The 16556-nt window shown below is 38.8% G+C and overlaps 1 protein-coding gene across 1 annotated transcript in view; it reads right to left on the minus strand.

Moving 5' to 3' along the window:
- The window catches only part of NEB (nebulin), a gene marked incomplete at its 5' end in the record, with an annotated part of 219214 nt that overhangs the window by 101821 nt on the left and 100837 nt on the right, over window positions 1-16556 (minus strand). Inside the window, 10 exons of the mRNA XM_079925461.1 lie at window positions 432-743; window positions 2140-2247; window positions 5302-5406; window positions 6135-6338; window positions 6661-6972; window positions 8186-8293; window positions 9812-9916; window positions 10253-10456; window positions 12426-12737; window positions 14376-14483. Of these exons, the coding sequence (XP_079781587.1) occupies window positions 432-743; window positions 2140-2247; window positions 5302-5406; window positions 6135-6338; window positions 6661-6972; window positions 8186-8293; window positions 9812-9916; window positions 10253-10456; window positions 12426-12737; window positions 14376-14483 (1878 nt within the window). The remainder of the gene's footprint in view (window positions 1-431; window positions 744-2139; window positions 2248-5301; window positions 5407-6134; window positions 6339-6660; window positions 6973-8185; window positions 8294-9811; window positions 9917-10252; window positions 10457-12425; window positions 12738-14375; window positions 14484-16556) is intronic.

Consider the following 16556-nt stretch of genomic DNA (forward strand, 5'->3'; position numbering starts at 1 on the left):
AAAGGGAAAGGAGGTGAAATTCAACTCTAGTTGTGAGTTTCAACACATAGTAATGTTAAGTTTTACAAATCACGCTCTTGATTTGCATTTTTAATTGAGATATAATTGACATATACTAGTTTCAGGTGTACAATATCATGATTCAGTATGTGTGTATATGGCGAAATGATCACCATACCTACACTTTTTTTTTTATGATGGGAGATTTTAAAAAAACTCTTGCCTTTATTTTCATCTTCAAAATCACAAAATATGAAGTGTGTAATGCGGTGTTCTAGAGATAATAATATGAGATATATCCTAATTATTTTATTTTACTCTCAATAGGGCATGCTAACCGTATTATTATTATTGCACTAGTATTATTGTTGCTGTTGTTATTATTATTATTGTTAACACTAGTACGCAGAAGCAGCATTGGGGGTACTCACATCACTCTGGAGGTCATAAGCTTTCCGAGCATGGATGACATCATTCTGGTCGGGCAGGCAGGTCCACTCATGCAGAGGATGTTTATAGTCCACATCACTGACCAAGGTCTGACATTTCTTGGCCAAAACGATACCAAGCGTGTCCACTGGGCTGCTGAACCTGGTCTTATATTTTTCAAAATCTTTCTTGTACTCACGGTCACTCTGCATTTTGGCAATGTGGAGGGACCACATCATCTTGGGGTCATCATGTATCATCCGGGCACCAATATGGTGACCCAACTGCTTACGATAAGTTTCTTTGTATTTGTACTGAAAGAAAAGAACCCAGTAAATGAGGAGGAAGTGGCAAGGGCTGGTCCCAGTTGCTCTCTCTGTGGTGATGCTTTTCTATGAGATCCTCAAGACATCAGGGGAATTTCATCAAACATGATGCTGTGATGCTACACACTGGGGCATGCTTTCACCCAAAAAAGAAGATACGGTACTCATTTCCACACCTCTATAGAGAATAACTCCACATTGATTCCTTTATATTATGCTAGAAAATTAGGTGTTTTAATCACAAAAAAAGTGATTAAAAAGTGAACACTGGGCTTCCCTGGTGGCGCAGTGGTTGAGAGTCCGCCTGCTGATGCAGGGGACACGGGTTCGTGCCCTGGTCCGGGAGGATCCCACATGCTGCGGAGTGGCTGGGCCCGTGGGCCATGGCCGCTGGGCCTGCGCGTCCGGAGCCTGTGCTCCGCGGCGGGAGAGTCCGCGACAGTGAGAGGCCCGCGTACCGCAAAAAAAACCAAAACCAAAACCAAAAACGAAAACAAAAACTGAACACTGAATGAGCTCAATTACAGTGACAAGCAGTTTCTCAGAAGTTGGTCATGTGAGTGGACCCAAGTGAGAACATATTGGAGGGAATTGTTTACATGGCTCATTAATTTTCTTTTTTTTAAGGCATTCTGAGAAATAATTTGTCCTCTGCACAAATAAACTGGAAGTAGTTTTAAAATGGATAATTTTTGTTGATAATGAGCATAGCGTTTCAGTTTTGCAAGATGAAAAAGTTCTGGATGTCTGTTGTACAATAGTGTAAATATACTTAATCATACTAGACTATATACTGAAAATGGTAAAGATAGTGAATTTTGTTATGTATTTTTATTATGATTTAAAAGAAAAACCTATCAAAATGGACAATTTTGCTACTCTTAATATTTACTCTTAATATTTAAGTTGTCCAGGAACCTGATGTATTAATTTTTAGGGTAAAGGAATGTTGATTTTTGTGGGCCCCATAGCAGAGACGTTTAACTTTTTTGCTATCCTATGTCCTTCCTCAAGTCATGGGGAACTCAATTAAGCTTGCTTCTTTATTGGCATCTTTGCCTCGAGTGTAGCCTGAGGAGAGCTCATGAGGTTTCATGAGTAGCTCAACATATGTCCATTTAACTTTGACCAAGGCACTCAGTCTTACTAAGCAAAGACCAAAAGATGAGCAACAAAGGAACCATATCCCAGTGTGTCTCTATGAAACTTGTAATCTTGGGCAGGTTACCTACTGTCTCAAAGCCTCAATTTATCTGCCTGTGCAATGAAGGCAGTTAAGATGGATGATGACTACAGAGACTTCCAGCTGTGTCCCAAGAGTGTGATTCCCTATGCAGGTGGCTGGCCTGTTGGTAACAAACGTAAGGATGTGATCAACTCTTACATCACTGGCAATATCCCGGGAGGCCTTGGCAGCTACGATGGGAATGGCGTCACTTCTTAAGTCATAGCCTTCTTTCTTGGCTTCTTCCATGGCCTGGCGATAGAGGTTCTGAAGGAAGAAGTAGTAGCTTTTAGATACAGTGCTCACTTTCACGCTAAAAATGTATTTCTGTCAAAGGAAGACTACTTTTGGATGCAGAACACTAGTATGTTTAGCCTTAAATAAATTTAAAAAAAAAGTCTCTTTCTTCCTTTTACTTCCTACATATACAAGCTATTTATTTAACTTGAAATTTTACTTTCAGCAGGTCTAACACAACTTTTCCTTGGATAAATCCTTCTAGATTTTACACATTAAGTCATTAACTCTGAAATGTGCTTGGATGGCTCAGCACTTATTCTTTTCATGAAATAACCAAGAAATGACTTTATTTAACTGCAAATTTGAATTAGGACCAATTTTACTAGCAGAGAATATGATTATATAACAACAACACTACCATCATGAGCATGTACCTGTATTCAAACAGTGCTAAACGGAGGATAATCCATTGTTTCTGAACATCTTTGTTAATATTGATTTGCTCTCTATTCATTTTGTCGATTGCCAGAAATTGCTAGCAGACAGAGGGATAGCAGATACCAGATATTTATGAGACAAAAGGACAAAATTGATGAAATTATAATAATTTCTTTATGAATTGGGACATACCCACTGTTCAGTTTCTGTGGCAGGACAGATGCACACAGAAGGTGGAACACAGGTATTCCATGGGAACACAGCTTGAAAACCATGGCATTAAACAAATCATCTATACCAGTAGTATTCAGTCTTTTTTGCTTGTGAACCATTACAAGAATTTAGTGCTTTGTTATTAATAATTTTTAAATGAATTTAGAGTCTGAGAAGGATGTCCTTAAATGTTTTTAATGTAGATTATTAACGTGTGACAATTCACATTTTTTTCATGTTGAGATTTTACAAGGTAAAGCTAAAGTAAATAAGAATAAATTTAATGTATTTGAGATAAAGTCCCAAGGGCATTTGTTGTTCTTAAAAATTTCTAGGGACTTCCCTGGCGGTTCAGTGGTTAAGAATCCGCCTGCCGATGCAGGGGACACAGGTTTGAGCCCTGGTCCAGGAAGATCCCACATGCTGCGGAGCAAATAAGCCCTGTGTGCCACAACTACTGAGCCTACGCTCTAGAGCCTGCGAGCCACAACTACTGAGTCCATGTGCCACAACTACGGAAGCCCTCATGCCTAGAGCCTGTGCTCTGCAACAAGAGAAGCCACTGCAATAAGAAGCCCTCACGCTGCAACAAAGAATAGCCCCTGCTCACTGCAACTAGAGAAAGCCTGAGCACAGCAATGAAGACCCAATGCAGCCACAAATAAATTAATTTAAAAAAATTTTCTAGAAATATTCATTTTGTAACTAGAGTCAAATACTCTTATACTTTATATTTTTCCTTTGAAGAATAAATTCTCAAGTTTATCCTTATGTATAAGTGGGAAAAAATGTGCTTGAATCATCTTCCGGCTTCAGGCCAAACAAAATTTTTTCATTCTTTCAACATTAGAAAAAGATGCACGGCTTCAAAGAAAACACTTTTATTATCATCAAGGCTACGTTTTAAAGAATGTTTGGTACGTTATTTATCCAAGAGAACTAGAATAGGTAGATGAGAGTTTAAGAGAAAAAAAATAAGATATAGTTACTTTGTTTTGTTAAACTTTACTGAGCTAAGTACGGAATGAAGGTACCATTCGTAACGGGTTGAGAAGAAATTCAGGTGGGCCGTTTTGAAATCTAATCTTCAGGAGACAGTCTTTAGGGAATTAACATAATCATGCAATTTTAAAGAAATAAATCCAGATGAAAATTTTAGAAATTAAAAAAATAGCCCAATTTCCTCTCAGCAGTCTGAAAAGAAAATACCCTACCTCATCTGACCTAATTTTATCAAAAGGGAGAGGCTTAAAAGCATTATCCCTTTGGGATAGAAACTAACTTCATCTGCCTGGGGTGAGGCAGAATGTCTGGGAAAAGATAGTCCAACAGAGAAGCCCTGTGGCCAAGAGAAAAATCGTTCATTCAAAAATGACTGAAGCCAAGGTCAATCAAATCCTCGTGATCAGGCTTGTCCTTGGGTCTGTTTTATAACGCTAGACAAAAGGAAATTGTCTCCTCTTCATTTCACTTGTCATGCCTCTTCTTTAGGGCTACATTATGATAGGCAAAAGTAATTAATGGGTAAAATAATAATATGGTCAAGCCTTGAAAATGAGTATTTAAAATTTCCAATGTTCTCAAACTAAAGGGAAGTCTGCCTTTTTTTTGTTTAATGAAGACACAAAACAACATGTAAGAAATCAATATTCATCTTGAATGAACCAGATAAGTCTTGACTTTGGCAAGAACAATTGGGCAAGAAGCTTTTTCTGCGGCAGTACTTCTATTCTGCAAAGATTTGTGATGGCAAGTTTAGTGGGGCTGGAGATAGTATGTAAAAAAAAAATGTTTTTTTAATTGTCCTCAGGCAATTTTGAGATGGATGAATTTAAGAATTTTTATTTCTGTTCTTGTAAATAAACTGAAGTTATTTTGAGCATATTAAATAAATCTAATCTTCACGGTGACTTGAGCGTAAAGGGAAGAAATTAAAGTTTATTAAGCAGCTACTGTATGCCAGGCTCTACACTGGGCATATTATATACACTACCCCATTGAGCCACCACAAAAATTCTTCGATAGACATTTTTATCTCATTTTACAGATGAGGTAACTAAAGAAAAACTCATAGAACAAATTTTGAAGTAAGTACTAATCTGATAAATAGCAATAATTATTTTTTAATTAAAATTACAATATGATTCTATCATTAATAGTTGACTTTGAGAGTTTCACCCCGCTCCTGACATGGAGATATTTTTGTATTTATCCATTTCCCTATGTATTTTTTTAATTGAAGTATAGTTGATTTACAATGTTGTGTTAATTTTTTCTGTAACTATTCTTGAATATAATGATACATATATTCAGGGTAGGTTATGGCAAAAATAAATAAATAATTGGTCAACATGAGAATTAAATCCATAATTCTGACCTTTCTACTACATCAGCAAAATAACGTGGCCAGGTCAAAACAAATGGTCTTACCCCACTATAATTTATTTTATTTTGTCTCGCCAACATAATTTCAGGTGTATCAGGCATCATGTGGATTTGGGTCTTGTCTTTGTCCCAGGCTTCTGTGTATAAGCGCTGTGAAGGATAAAAAGGTTAATGAATTAGAACAACAATGTTTGCTGTAAACAGAGGTTTCCAACTTAGAGATCATGACAAAGTTGAAAGCCAGCCTTCTGACTATCTGGGCTGTCTGCTGTATATCAACATTCTTCAATCTCTTTGATGTTACAAGATATTATTGTCACTAAATATAAGTGTAGACTAAGATATGAAAAGAAAATGTGTGTGTGTTTCATTACAAGATCACCTCCACTCCAATTAAATTAAAAGCAAGTATTTTCCAAGCATGTATACACGTCCATATGTACTGAGGCTGTATCAACAAATTCTTCCCATGATTTCGTCTGTTTGTCTGTTTATTAACTGCAAATTTACCTGGATATGCCATCTCTAGATTTCTTTTTGATAAAGGTTATGAAGATTTGCACCTGACTTGTTTGTTCTATACTTACTTAGATAAGTACCCAACGAGAAAGAAACCTTGATACTAAACATGTATAACTGTTATAGACTTAAAACAATTTAAACACCAAACAGCTGTCCTACTCCTAACTCTATTTCACAAGAGATGTCAAAGCAGAAATTCCCACATATACTTGGGGAATCCCAATACAGAACTCAATCAAATCACCATACACAGGATGGCAACTAGATAAAACAAACAAAAGGACTAACTTAATTAGTAACAGATATTCTCAAGGACATACAGCCCTGTTTTATTTTCCCCCACATTGGGGGCTCACCTTGTTCATGTTGATGGCGTTGTTCTTGGCCAGCACCTGTTCCAGAGAATCAGCCACACTGGTAAACTTCAGCTTGTCTGGACTCTGGCGGTAGATGTTGTCACTCAGTATCTCTGCAGCTCTCTTGCACTTGACCACATCCACAGACCCAATGGGGACCCAGCCAATGCCTCTCATCCACTGGAGATCTGATTTATAAATGTTCTGGTGAGACCAAACACAAAAGCAAGAATTACTGAAGCTGTTAGGACTCCTAATTTCAAAAATGAATGAAAAGGACTGGAAAAAGTGGATAGGCAAACTTCATGTCTATGTCTTTTAAAATATGAAGCCCAATTGGATATAGTTCATGGTATTATGTTCTCTCTAAAAGAAAAGTAAGGCACAGTAAATTAAAGGTGGAGAGGAAAAAACGTTATTTTTTTCCTGAGGGCTTTACCTAATCCTAGGCCATTATCTGCATATTACTATGTATTATTGTCATGAGCATGGTCAACAGTGGTGTTTAAGGAGTCTCAGTACTCACGTCGCTCTGGAGGTCATAGGCCTGCCGAGCGTGCATGACGTCATTCTGGTCGGGCAGGCAGGTCCACTGGTGCAGGTAGTTCTTGTAGTCCGCGTCACTGACCAAGGTCTGGCACTTCTTGGCCTGCACCACCCCCAGCATGTCCACTGGGCTGCTGAACTTGGTCTTCCACTTCTCAAAGTCCTTCTTGTACTCCCGGTCACTCTGGATCTTGGCCACATGCATGGACCACATCATCTTCGGGTCATCTTTGATGTCCCGGGCTCCAATGTGGTGGCCAAGCTGCTTGCGGTAACCATCTTTGTATTTATACTGAAATAACGGTAGTCATTTTAAAAATAAAAATGAATGAAAAGGGCTAAAAGTCTTATTAATATAAAACTTCATTATTTTAAAATTGGTAATTCTTGCAGAGAAATAAATCATCTGAATATCAACTTATCTCCTCATCCTAAACTCTGATGAGACTTCACAGCAATACTCTAATGGGGAGCAGGCCAAACTTCATAGTTCTGTGCTTTGCAGACACTAAGTCTCTGGAAATAAAGGCAGCAGCACTTTTCAGAATCAGTTGGAGTTGTAAACTGCCATTTTTTTAATCTTTTTGGGGCCAGTGAAATCATTAACCCAGAAGTTTTACACATGATTTTTAGAACAACTCCTGAGTTCAGAGGAAACTTTTCACTCCCCTGCCCATCCCGCCTCTCCCACATCTGGCTCTGCTAACTTTCACAGGACTCCTGAAATAGACTGGCTTGCATTTCCATCCTGTATACCGGCTCTACTGGACACCAAATTTGGGTGAGGTCTGTTGGGATTCCGCGAGGAGAAAAAACAGATTATATAACTATAAGAAAGTGTTTTGTTGTTGGCGATGGTAAGAGCTGACTCTGGATTAGCTTCTCTCCACTTCAGGCAACAAAATTACACAAATCCTAGCATATATTTACTGAAGTCTGAATTCTCTACCAAAGGAACTTCTTTCGGAGACAGTGGAAAGAGAAATCAGGCTATTTTGTTGGTTTTGGTTGTTATAAAACTTTTTTTTTCTTTTTTCATTTAAAAAGAACTCAAAGGAAGCACTTAAGGCAATTTTTCAAAGAAAGGGTTGGCAAGAATCCAGAGCAGGTTTGGGGAAGGGTGAATTTTCCTGAACCTGGCTGTACCAGATCTTTTTCTTATGCTGAACCAATACACGTACCCAAGCTTTTTCCCCAACTCTTCTGTCATTTTATTTCTATGTGCTCAAAATATGCAGATGAATGCCTTATAGTTACAGATATAAACAAATGTAGATTCAAATTCCATTTTTTAACTGAAGTTTAGGATACCCCCTCTGCATATGGGACCTGAATATTAAAATCTTTTGGAGTTAAATTATTAAAGCTCTTTTGAAATGAAAAACATTTCATTTAAAGCACAGTAAATGTGCTTTAACTGGCACCAGGATGTATCTTGCTGTTGTAATACTGATTCTGTCCCACCCCCATCCAGCCATGTACATATGTGGAGTGTTGGTACTCACATCACTGATGATGTCCCTGGAGGCCTTGGCTGCCATGATCGGGATGGCATCGCTTCGCAAGTCATAGCCTTTCTTCTTTGCTTCTTCATTGGCGAGTTTATACAGAGCCTATAGAAGCAAAGTCAGACTTAAAGCAAAGTTTTGATAGCAACAATTTGGAGTCTAACAGGTGACATATCACAAAATTTAAAAAAGGATAGGCTCCAGAAACAATCTAACTTTCTAGCAATATTGGGAAGTAAATAAATTATATTTTACCAAAAAAAACTATGTAGCATTAGAAACAAATGAAATATATCAATGAGCATTAACATAGATTGATAGAGTAATCTATTATTTATATCACTATAGATTAATATATATAATATGTAGATTATAATACATTATGCATAACATAATATTAATGTAAATATAATCTATGTTAATGTTAATGTAATATAGATTGATAGGCAAAGCATCAATCTATACGTATTTCTAAATGAAAAAATTGCAGAACAATGTGTTTAATATTATTCATTTGTATATAAAATATATATTTATATACTTTTACCTAGTTCTTTATCACTTAAACATTTTTGAAAATCATGTAATATCTTATGATGTTTAAAAAATTGAGAAAAAAATTAAAGTACAATTTAAAACATAGTTAACTTGACTATAATCACAACTTTATGATTCTAATTTTTGGCTGGATCATATCAGTAAAGCATTCACCTATAAAACTGCATTTTACTTAAAAAAAATAGTAATCAGTATTGTTAATGGAGAGCACTTTTTCCCCATGCCTGAGGTTCTCTTTCTATAAAAGGAGCTCGATTATTTCATCTCTGCCCCTTTACTCTCTTTACCCTGGAGAGGTGCAGTGATTTCCTGATGTATCTAACTGGTAGGGATGGGATAGCAGGGCATGCCCAGCTCAGCTCTGACCTCCTCCCTCTAGGAACATGCCCAGTGCCCTCCTCTGCTTCTCTGTGCGAAGCAGGACTCTCCCCTGAGGGAGGTAGAGCTGATTGTCCTGCTCCAGTGTGGCCTGTGCCTGGATGGGGAACCTAATTCTGGGGTTCACTTAGCAGGTTTGTTTGGCTCTCATACAAATGTGTACTTGAACCTAACTTTAGTAGTAAGAGATGTGAGATTTTGACTTCTAGTTCCACTCCTTTGTTTTACTTCTCAATTTTATTCAGGATCCAGGTGGGAAAGAGGTGCATATTATTAGAGGTCCCCTTGGTAGGGTTGCCAGATTTAGCAAATAAAAAGATAGCATGCCCAGCTGAACTTGAATTTCAGATAAATAACAAATAATGGTTTCATATAAATAATGAGCTAGTATTATATCTGGTTATCCTACGCCTTGGAAATGCCAAAAATACTCCTCAGTTCCACTGACCCACACTGGTAAAGACCATAAATGGAAAAGATAATGTGACTTCAGTTTGCCCCTGGAATCCTATAGCGTATGATATTCAACCCACAGATGAAAGGTTGGATGGCCTGAGTGTTCATATCGCAGAGCTGCACGTACCATGATAGCTGAGGTCCGAGAATATCCACAAAAGTGTAGAAGACAAACAATAACAACAACAATAACAACAAAACAAGCGTGGTCCCCCAGGATTTTGCCCCTACCGCACTGTAGTTGAGCTTGTTCTGCCTCGCCAACGTGATCTCCGGGGTATCAGGCATTATATGAACTTGAGTCTTGTCTTTGTCCCAGGCCTCTGTGTATAAGTGCTATCAAAGAATATGTTGATAGAAAACCATTTGAAAAAAAAAAGAAAACCATTTGAAATAGGAATTACAAAAAGCCAATTAAAGCAGGAATGTTATTGATCTAATTAGGAAAATTAACCACACTAGGATTTAAGGTATTCAGCTGGAGGTTTGTCTTAATGATAGTTACCAGGGTTACAACTAGGGATAATAGAAAGTACTTAGAGGATTTCAAGTACATCATTTAGGAGGTAAACGTGACCCCACACCTGCATGGATAATTTTAACTCCACTAGTCACTAAAGTCTAAAAACCTCTTTTGGCATCTTGAAGAAGCTTGAGGCAGCTGGGGCTCACCTTGTTCATGTTGATGGCATTGTTCTTGGCCAGCACCTGTTCCAGAGAATCAGCCACACTGGTAAACTTCAGCTTGTCTGGACTCTGGCGGTAGATGTTGTCACTCAGTATCTCTGCAGCTCTCTTGCATTTGACCACATCCACAGACCCAATGGGGACCCAGCCAATGCCCCTCAACCACTGGAGATCAGACTTGTAAACGTTCTGTGAGGAGGAAAAAGGCAGGAACTCTTCAGTAAGACTGAAAGATTTAGGGTCAACGTGCAAATAGAATCGATAGTAAAGTTACAATTCTGGTTGTTGCTCTTGTTGGTTTCATAGAAAACTGGCTCCCTGTGTTAGGCAGACTAACAGAGGAAGTATGTTCAAAAACGAGCCAAAAATGTAACCAAAAAATGATAGAATATTTCAGGTTGTTAGGACAGGAGGAATCCAAATGAATATCTTCTGTCAGCCAGTTCAGTGGATGTTCACTGCTCGTGTACACAGGAAAAGAATGCCAACCCAAAGTGAGAGAAACCACACATATGTCGACCTACAGGCTGTCAGTAAATAAATATTAGGTCCAGTCAAATGAAACACTCTGCAGCCATTAAAAGCCACATTTTAAAGAATATCAATGATTGGTAGAAATGTCATTAATGTAACAATAACGAAAAAATAGCACATAAAACAATCTGTATATAAATTACACGAGCAGGAGTGGGTTATGTTGGATTCTTACTGCTTTCTGTGTATTTTTTCTTATATTTCAAAATATCTGTAAAGCTCTTGGTTTCACAACAAAAAAGAGAAGTTAAAATATAATAATGACATAGAACCTCTGAAGCCCTGAGGCAGACCTTTGACTACTTCAACACTGTCCAAGATTCAGGACAATAAATGACCATCTTTATTGGTCCAGAACCTGTCTCTTCCCCACCAAATCCTCAGGCTGCGAAGCACAAACTCCTTTCCAGAATTGTCTTTCCATATCTTTATTTAACACTTTAAGTCATTTTTTCTGCTAAAGACTTTTGTGTACTTATTAGGCATTCATAACTACTTCACAACGGTGGCATTGGACCTTTGCCCAGATCATTTGAAGGATTTTACCTGTAACGGCAGTTAAGTACAGCATACAGACAGCTATTTTACTGTCTAGACTAAAAGCCTATTGGAACCTCCTTATGCTGACTAGTTATTGCCCCTTAAATAACAACAGCAAGAATGAAAACAATAACATTTAACACCTCTGGAGTGCTTCTTAACTTTCGAATGCTTCCCACATTATTAAGACCGTGTCACCGTGAGAAGGAGGTGATCTCAAAAAGGCACTTGACAAATAGACAGAGGCAAGCAGTCTGTCAATGCTGTCATTCTATGGGTGACATTAACCGTTTTTAACTACCTTTCAGATGCAGGCAAAGCCTTTCTTTGCAAAACACAGGGTTCTGCATGTTGGGGAAAGCTACAGAACAAATGTGGGAGTTTCCACAGGTAGGCTGTACAATTTCTAGGAACAGCCATTTAATGTATAATTATGGTTAATTCATGTTATTCTCCAAAGTCCTCTAATGCTTAATAATTCCTTTAAATGTCTATAAAATATATGCTGCAGGAAATGTGCTTGTCACACCCAGATTTGAGATGCTGCCTCTGTTTCTAATAGGTACCGGTTCTGTCATTACCACATGACCTCTCCACAAAGAGAGCTGTGCTGAGAGGCCAAAGTGTCAATGGAATGACCCAACAGCTTCCAGACACAGTGACTTCTTTTATTTCGTAAGAGTAACGATTAGTGTTGTAGCAGTATTCTGCTAATGATAACCTCATTTGTTTTGCAAGGAAGCTAAAAATAAATTTCTGAGTAATTTTTAAAAATAAAAATGTGTTATTTCTTTCCCCCTTAAAAGAATAAAATAAAACGTCTTCCTGTGTTGGACCCTGAACTCTAACACTGCTTAATTCCAGTCTTATTTTTATAAGGCCAGGTCCAGTTGGTAAACTTCACTTCCTTATAAAGCCTAGTAATGTATCCACAATAAAGCAATAAAACTATACTCTGATTCAAATCTCATTCGATGACCAAGAAATCCTAGCTTGAGTAGGCCAGTGGATTGTTTACAAAGGATAACGTTCATATGCTTCAAGTTATTTCCGCACACAGCCCTGTTACAGACGTGGTACTCACATCGCTCTGGAGGTCATAGGCCTGCCGAGCATGCATGACGTCGTTCTGGTCGGGAAGGCAGGTCCACTGGTGCAGGTAGTTCTTGTAGTCCGCGTCACTGACCAAGGTCTGGCACTTCTTGGCCTGCACCACCCCCAGCATGTCCACTGGGCTGCTGAACTTGGTCTTCCACTTCTCAAAGTCCTTCTTGTACTCCCTGTCACTCTGGATCTTGGCCACATGCATGGACCACATCATCTTCGGGTCATCTTTGATGTCCCGGGCTCCAATGTGATGGCCAAGCTGCTTGCGGTAACCATCTTTGTATTTGTACTGAGATGAAAATGCACAAATTAGATTTTTATTTTAAGCTCGTAGAGGTCACAAGCCTGTACAAAATCATCTAGCTTATATCGCTGTTGTACGTTGACTTTTGCTAATAAGCACTAACTCAAGGCAATATCCTCCCTTTCCCCTAGGAGCTTATAGAGGTAATAAAATAGATGGAATTCATATAATTGTAGTGTATACCCCAAATCACCTATGGCCTGGTAACAAGGAATAGTTCCAGGGGCAGCAAATGCACACAGTGGAGAGGCCATGTGGACCAAGGGACTTGGAGAAATGGGTTAGGCACTAAAAGTACCTCAGAAAAGAGATGCACTTGGTGACAAGATGTGTTTAATAAGTAGTAAAATGAGTGTCTGGCTCCTTTGAGGATGAAGTCAAGGTCAAGGACTACTTGCAGTAGCAACAGAAGAGAATTTCCTGTTTCATAATGGATTCAGGCATTCAGTGGTGGTGGCAAATTAGGGCATCATTTTGGAAACTGGTTATACTAGGGAAGCTGACCTAGCAGCCCAGTTGCTTAGAGCATGCTCCTAATAAAGTCATGGGTTCTCATCTCTCATGGACCAACAGTGTTGTTATTATTCCATGTCCAAAGACGTTGTCCTGGAATCCGAGCCAATTATCCAAAATACATGCTTCTAGTCTCAAAGATAACTGAGTGAGAAAGCATAAACGAGTCAGCAGAGGCAATATAGTACAGTGGGAAGGAATGAGGTTGCTTGGAGTTTCAACTCCATCACCTACTAAGAGTTTGATTTTAGACAAGTTGCTTAAGCAACCCATAAAACAGGGATAATCACAATCATACATCCTAGGGTAATTATGAAAAATAAGTGACATAATGCATATAACATTCTTAGCACAGATTTCTCAACACTTCTTGGTTATTATTATTTTGTTATATATTATTATTGGCATATATCCATTTGTAGGAAAGGTACAACATACGTAAACTAAAGTGAGTCACTAATATGATCTTCCAAAATAAAGAGCAGCATATTACCATATTCCCAAATAGTGGGTCTTCATTTTTAGAGCAGTGGTCTGTTCCTCAAGAATTCCCTGAGGTACCAGGAAGGATGATGGTTTTATTCTGGGAGTCACAAGCCACAAGCCAGGAGCTAGTGTTAAGGGTGCAAGTTTGGGCTAGTCTGGCACTGATCAACTGCCTTCTTTTCATGATTTTACAAGGGTGAATTGTAATGGCAAGTGTCATATGCATTTTTTGAATATTGTATATTAAAATGCTATATAAAGCTATGCCCTGATTCTCACTGGGAGAACTTAAGTTTATGAGTCACACTTTCTATAAGCACTGTGACAATTTTTATATAAGCATCTCCAAGCCTGCAGTTACACTCTAACAAATTCCACATGAATGGATCTTTCTCTGTTCTTGGTGGATCCGCTTTCACTGAAGATACTGTGACTTAGTGGCTATAAAACTTTTCTGTAAACATCAAATTTTTCATTTCCCTCAAAACTAGGTTTTTGAAAAACCCTACACAAATACATCAGGATATACTTCCAAAGGGCCAGGAAAGTTCTTTTAGAAGATTTAACTCAGTGAAAATGTCACTTCAGACTGACCACATACTAGAAGTAAAACTGACAACTCACATCACTGATGATGTCCCTGGAGGCCTTGGCTGCCACAATCGGTATGGCATCACTTCGCAAGTCGTAGCCTTTCTTCTTTGCTTCTTCGTTGGCGCGTTTATACAGACTCTAAATTTCGGCAAAAAACAAAATCAGTTACAGGTTGACATTCATATCCAAAAATGACAGACGACTAAAATAATTCACCAAGTTCTACACGGGTAGGTGCCTGTAATAATGTCACTTTTGATAGTTCTAAGCTTTCTGTGGTTTTGGCTGAAGTTGAGACTTAAACATGATACCTATATGGAATATGGCACCTTTGTTTTTTTTATTTTAAAACTTATGTTACATTAACCATATACAGATATTATTCATGGTTTTAAAACTTTTAGTTATAACAATGAATCAGTTTTGGAAAGAACTGGAAAAATTAAGCTGAAACTCATGGGCCTAAGGTGGCAAAATGTGGACAGAAGGGACACTCATTTGATCCACATTTATTCTGCACTGACTCTGTGCCATGACTGTGCTTGGTACTTGGGAAACAAAGATGAATATGAGGCCTCTCCCATCTTCAGGGTTTCTGGGAGAACTGACGGAAAGACTGATAACCTGCGGAACAAGCTGCCAAAAAGTCAGACCATGAAAGGTGCTTTAACCATATTATTAAGAATGAGCTCCACGGGACTTCCCTGGTGACGCAGTGGACAAGACTCTGCGGTCTCAATGCAGGGGGTCTGGGTTTGATCCCTGGTCAGGGAACTAGATCCCACATGCATGGCGCAACTAAGAGTTTGCATGCCACAGCTGGGAAGCCTGCATGCTGTTACTAAGAAGCCAGAAAGCTGCAACTAAGGAGCCCTGGGGCCGCAGCTGGGGAGCCTGGCTGCCGCAACTAAGGAGCCCACGAGCCACGGCTGGAGAGCCCACCTGTCACAACTAAGACCCCACGCAACCAAATAGATACATAAATAAGTAAATATTTTTTAAAAAAAGACTGAATGTTTAAAAAAAAAAAAAAAAGAACGAGCTCTAGGAAGGAGCAATTTATTCTGAATTGAAAATCAGGAAGTTTCCTCAGAGGGCATGACCTTGGCATTGGACCCTGAGTGATAAATATGGTTTCAATAGACTGAGATGGTGGTCAAGGGCAGAGGAACTTCCATGAATCAAAGTACGGGGCAGTGAAAGTGCAGGGGCGTCAAGCGGCGGTGGCGGGGGGGCAGGGGCTGGCAGTGCCAGAGGAAGTGGCAGGACAGAAGTGAAAAGAATCGGGAGTCGGGCTACGAAGGCCTGGTGCTAAGATAACTTTATCCTTAATTCTATAGGAAAAGGGAAACCAACAACAATCTTTGAGGAAGAGTGACATCATCAAATTTGCATTGTATCTTCCTATCCTAAATGAGAAAGAAACACAATAGAAATGAACTAAACTGACAGAGAATAGTCAGAGAAAGCAGACCAGGCGGGTTAGGCAATCGGTTCAGGCATTCTTCCTGGGCCTCTTCAAACCAGGGGCAACATACAACATCTCTGAGCTTTTGCAGCAAAGACAGAGTTGACAGTTCCAGAAATGCTGAGTGGCTAGTTACAGGGACCCTTTGTCTCTCAAAATATCTGCTCATATAGCACACGCTTTCCTGTAACACTATGGGACCTATAGTGCAGGTTTAGCTGAAAATTCACTTAATTTTGATTTCAGAGTGGGACTTGACAATTTTAGTTTGGGGTGACAATTAAGAGCTAGTTATATAAGCATTAAAATTATAGTTTGCACCCCTGAAAAATAAAATGACTTAAGGTGGTGGCTAGTCAATCTAAATTCTCTCAGTTATATTCTGCAGAAGAGTAACACGCTGTTGATTTATGCTGTCAAAGAAACAATATTTTCCTTGCTGGTAGCACAAAGCTGGAAGAAATAACTAATACATCATCTGACAGAATCTTAGAGTCACAAAAATCTCCACAGGCTTAAACCAATAGGCTCATTCTAAGAAAAACATGCAGAGAGATAAATGTCAATCTTTGAACTGAGATTTAAGTTGCCAAATGTATAAATACAAGATAGAGGAAACCTAGTTTAAGCCCATGTAAGTTGTCTTAGGGTTTTGGTTGAGCCCAAGTCCCACGCACACCAGCACTGACATAGCCCCAAGGAGCCCCAAGGCACAGAGTGCAGAAATGGAGGATAAATGTCCA

This window comes from Stenella coeruleoalba, assembly GCF_951394435.1.
Source record: "Stenella coeruleoalba genome assembly, chromosome: 6".
In the NCBI taxonomy this organism is placed as follows: Eukaryota; Metazoa; Chordata; class Mammalia; order Artiodactyla; family Delphinidae; genus Stenella; species Stenella coeruleoalba.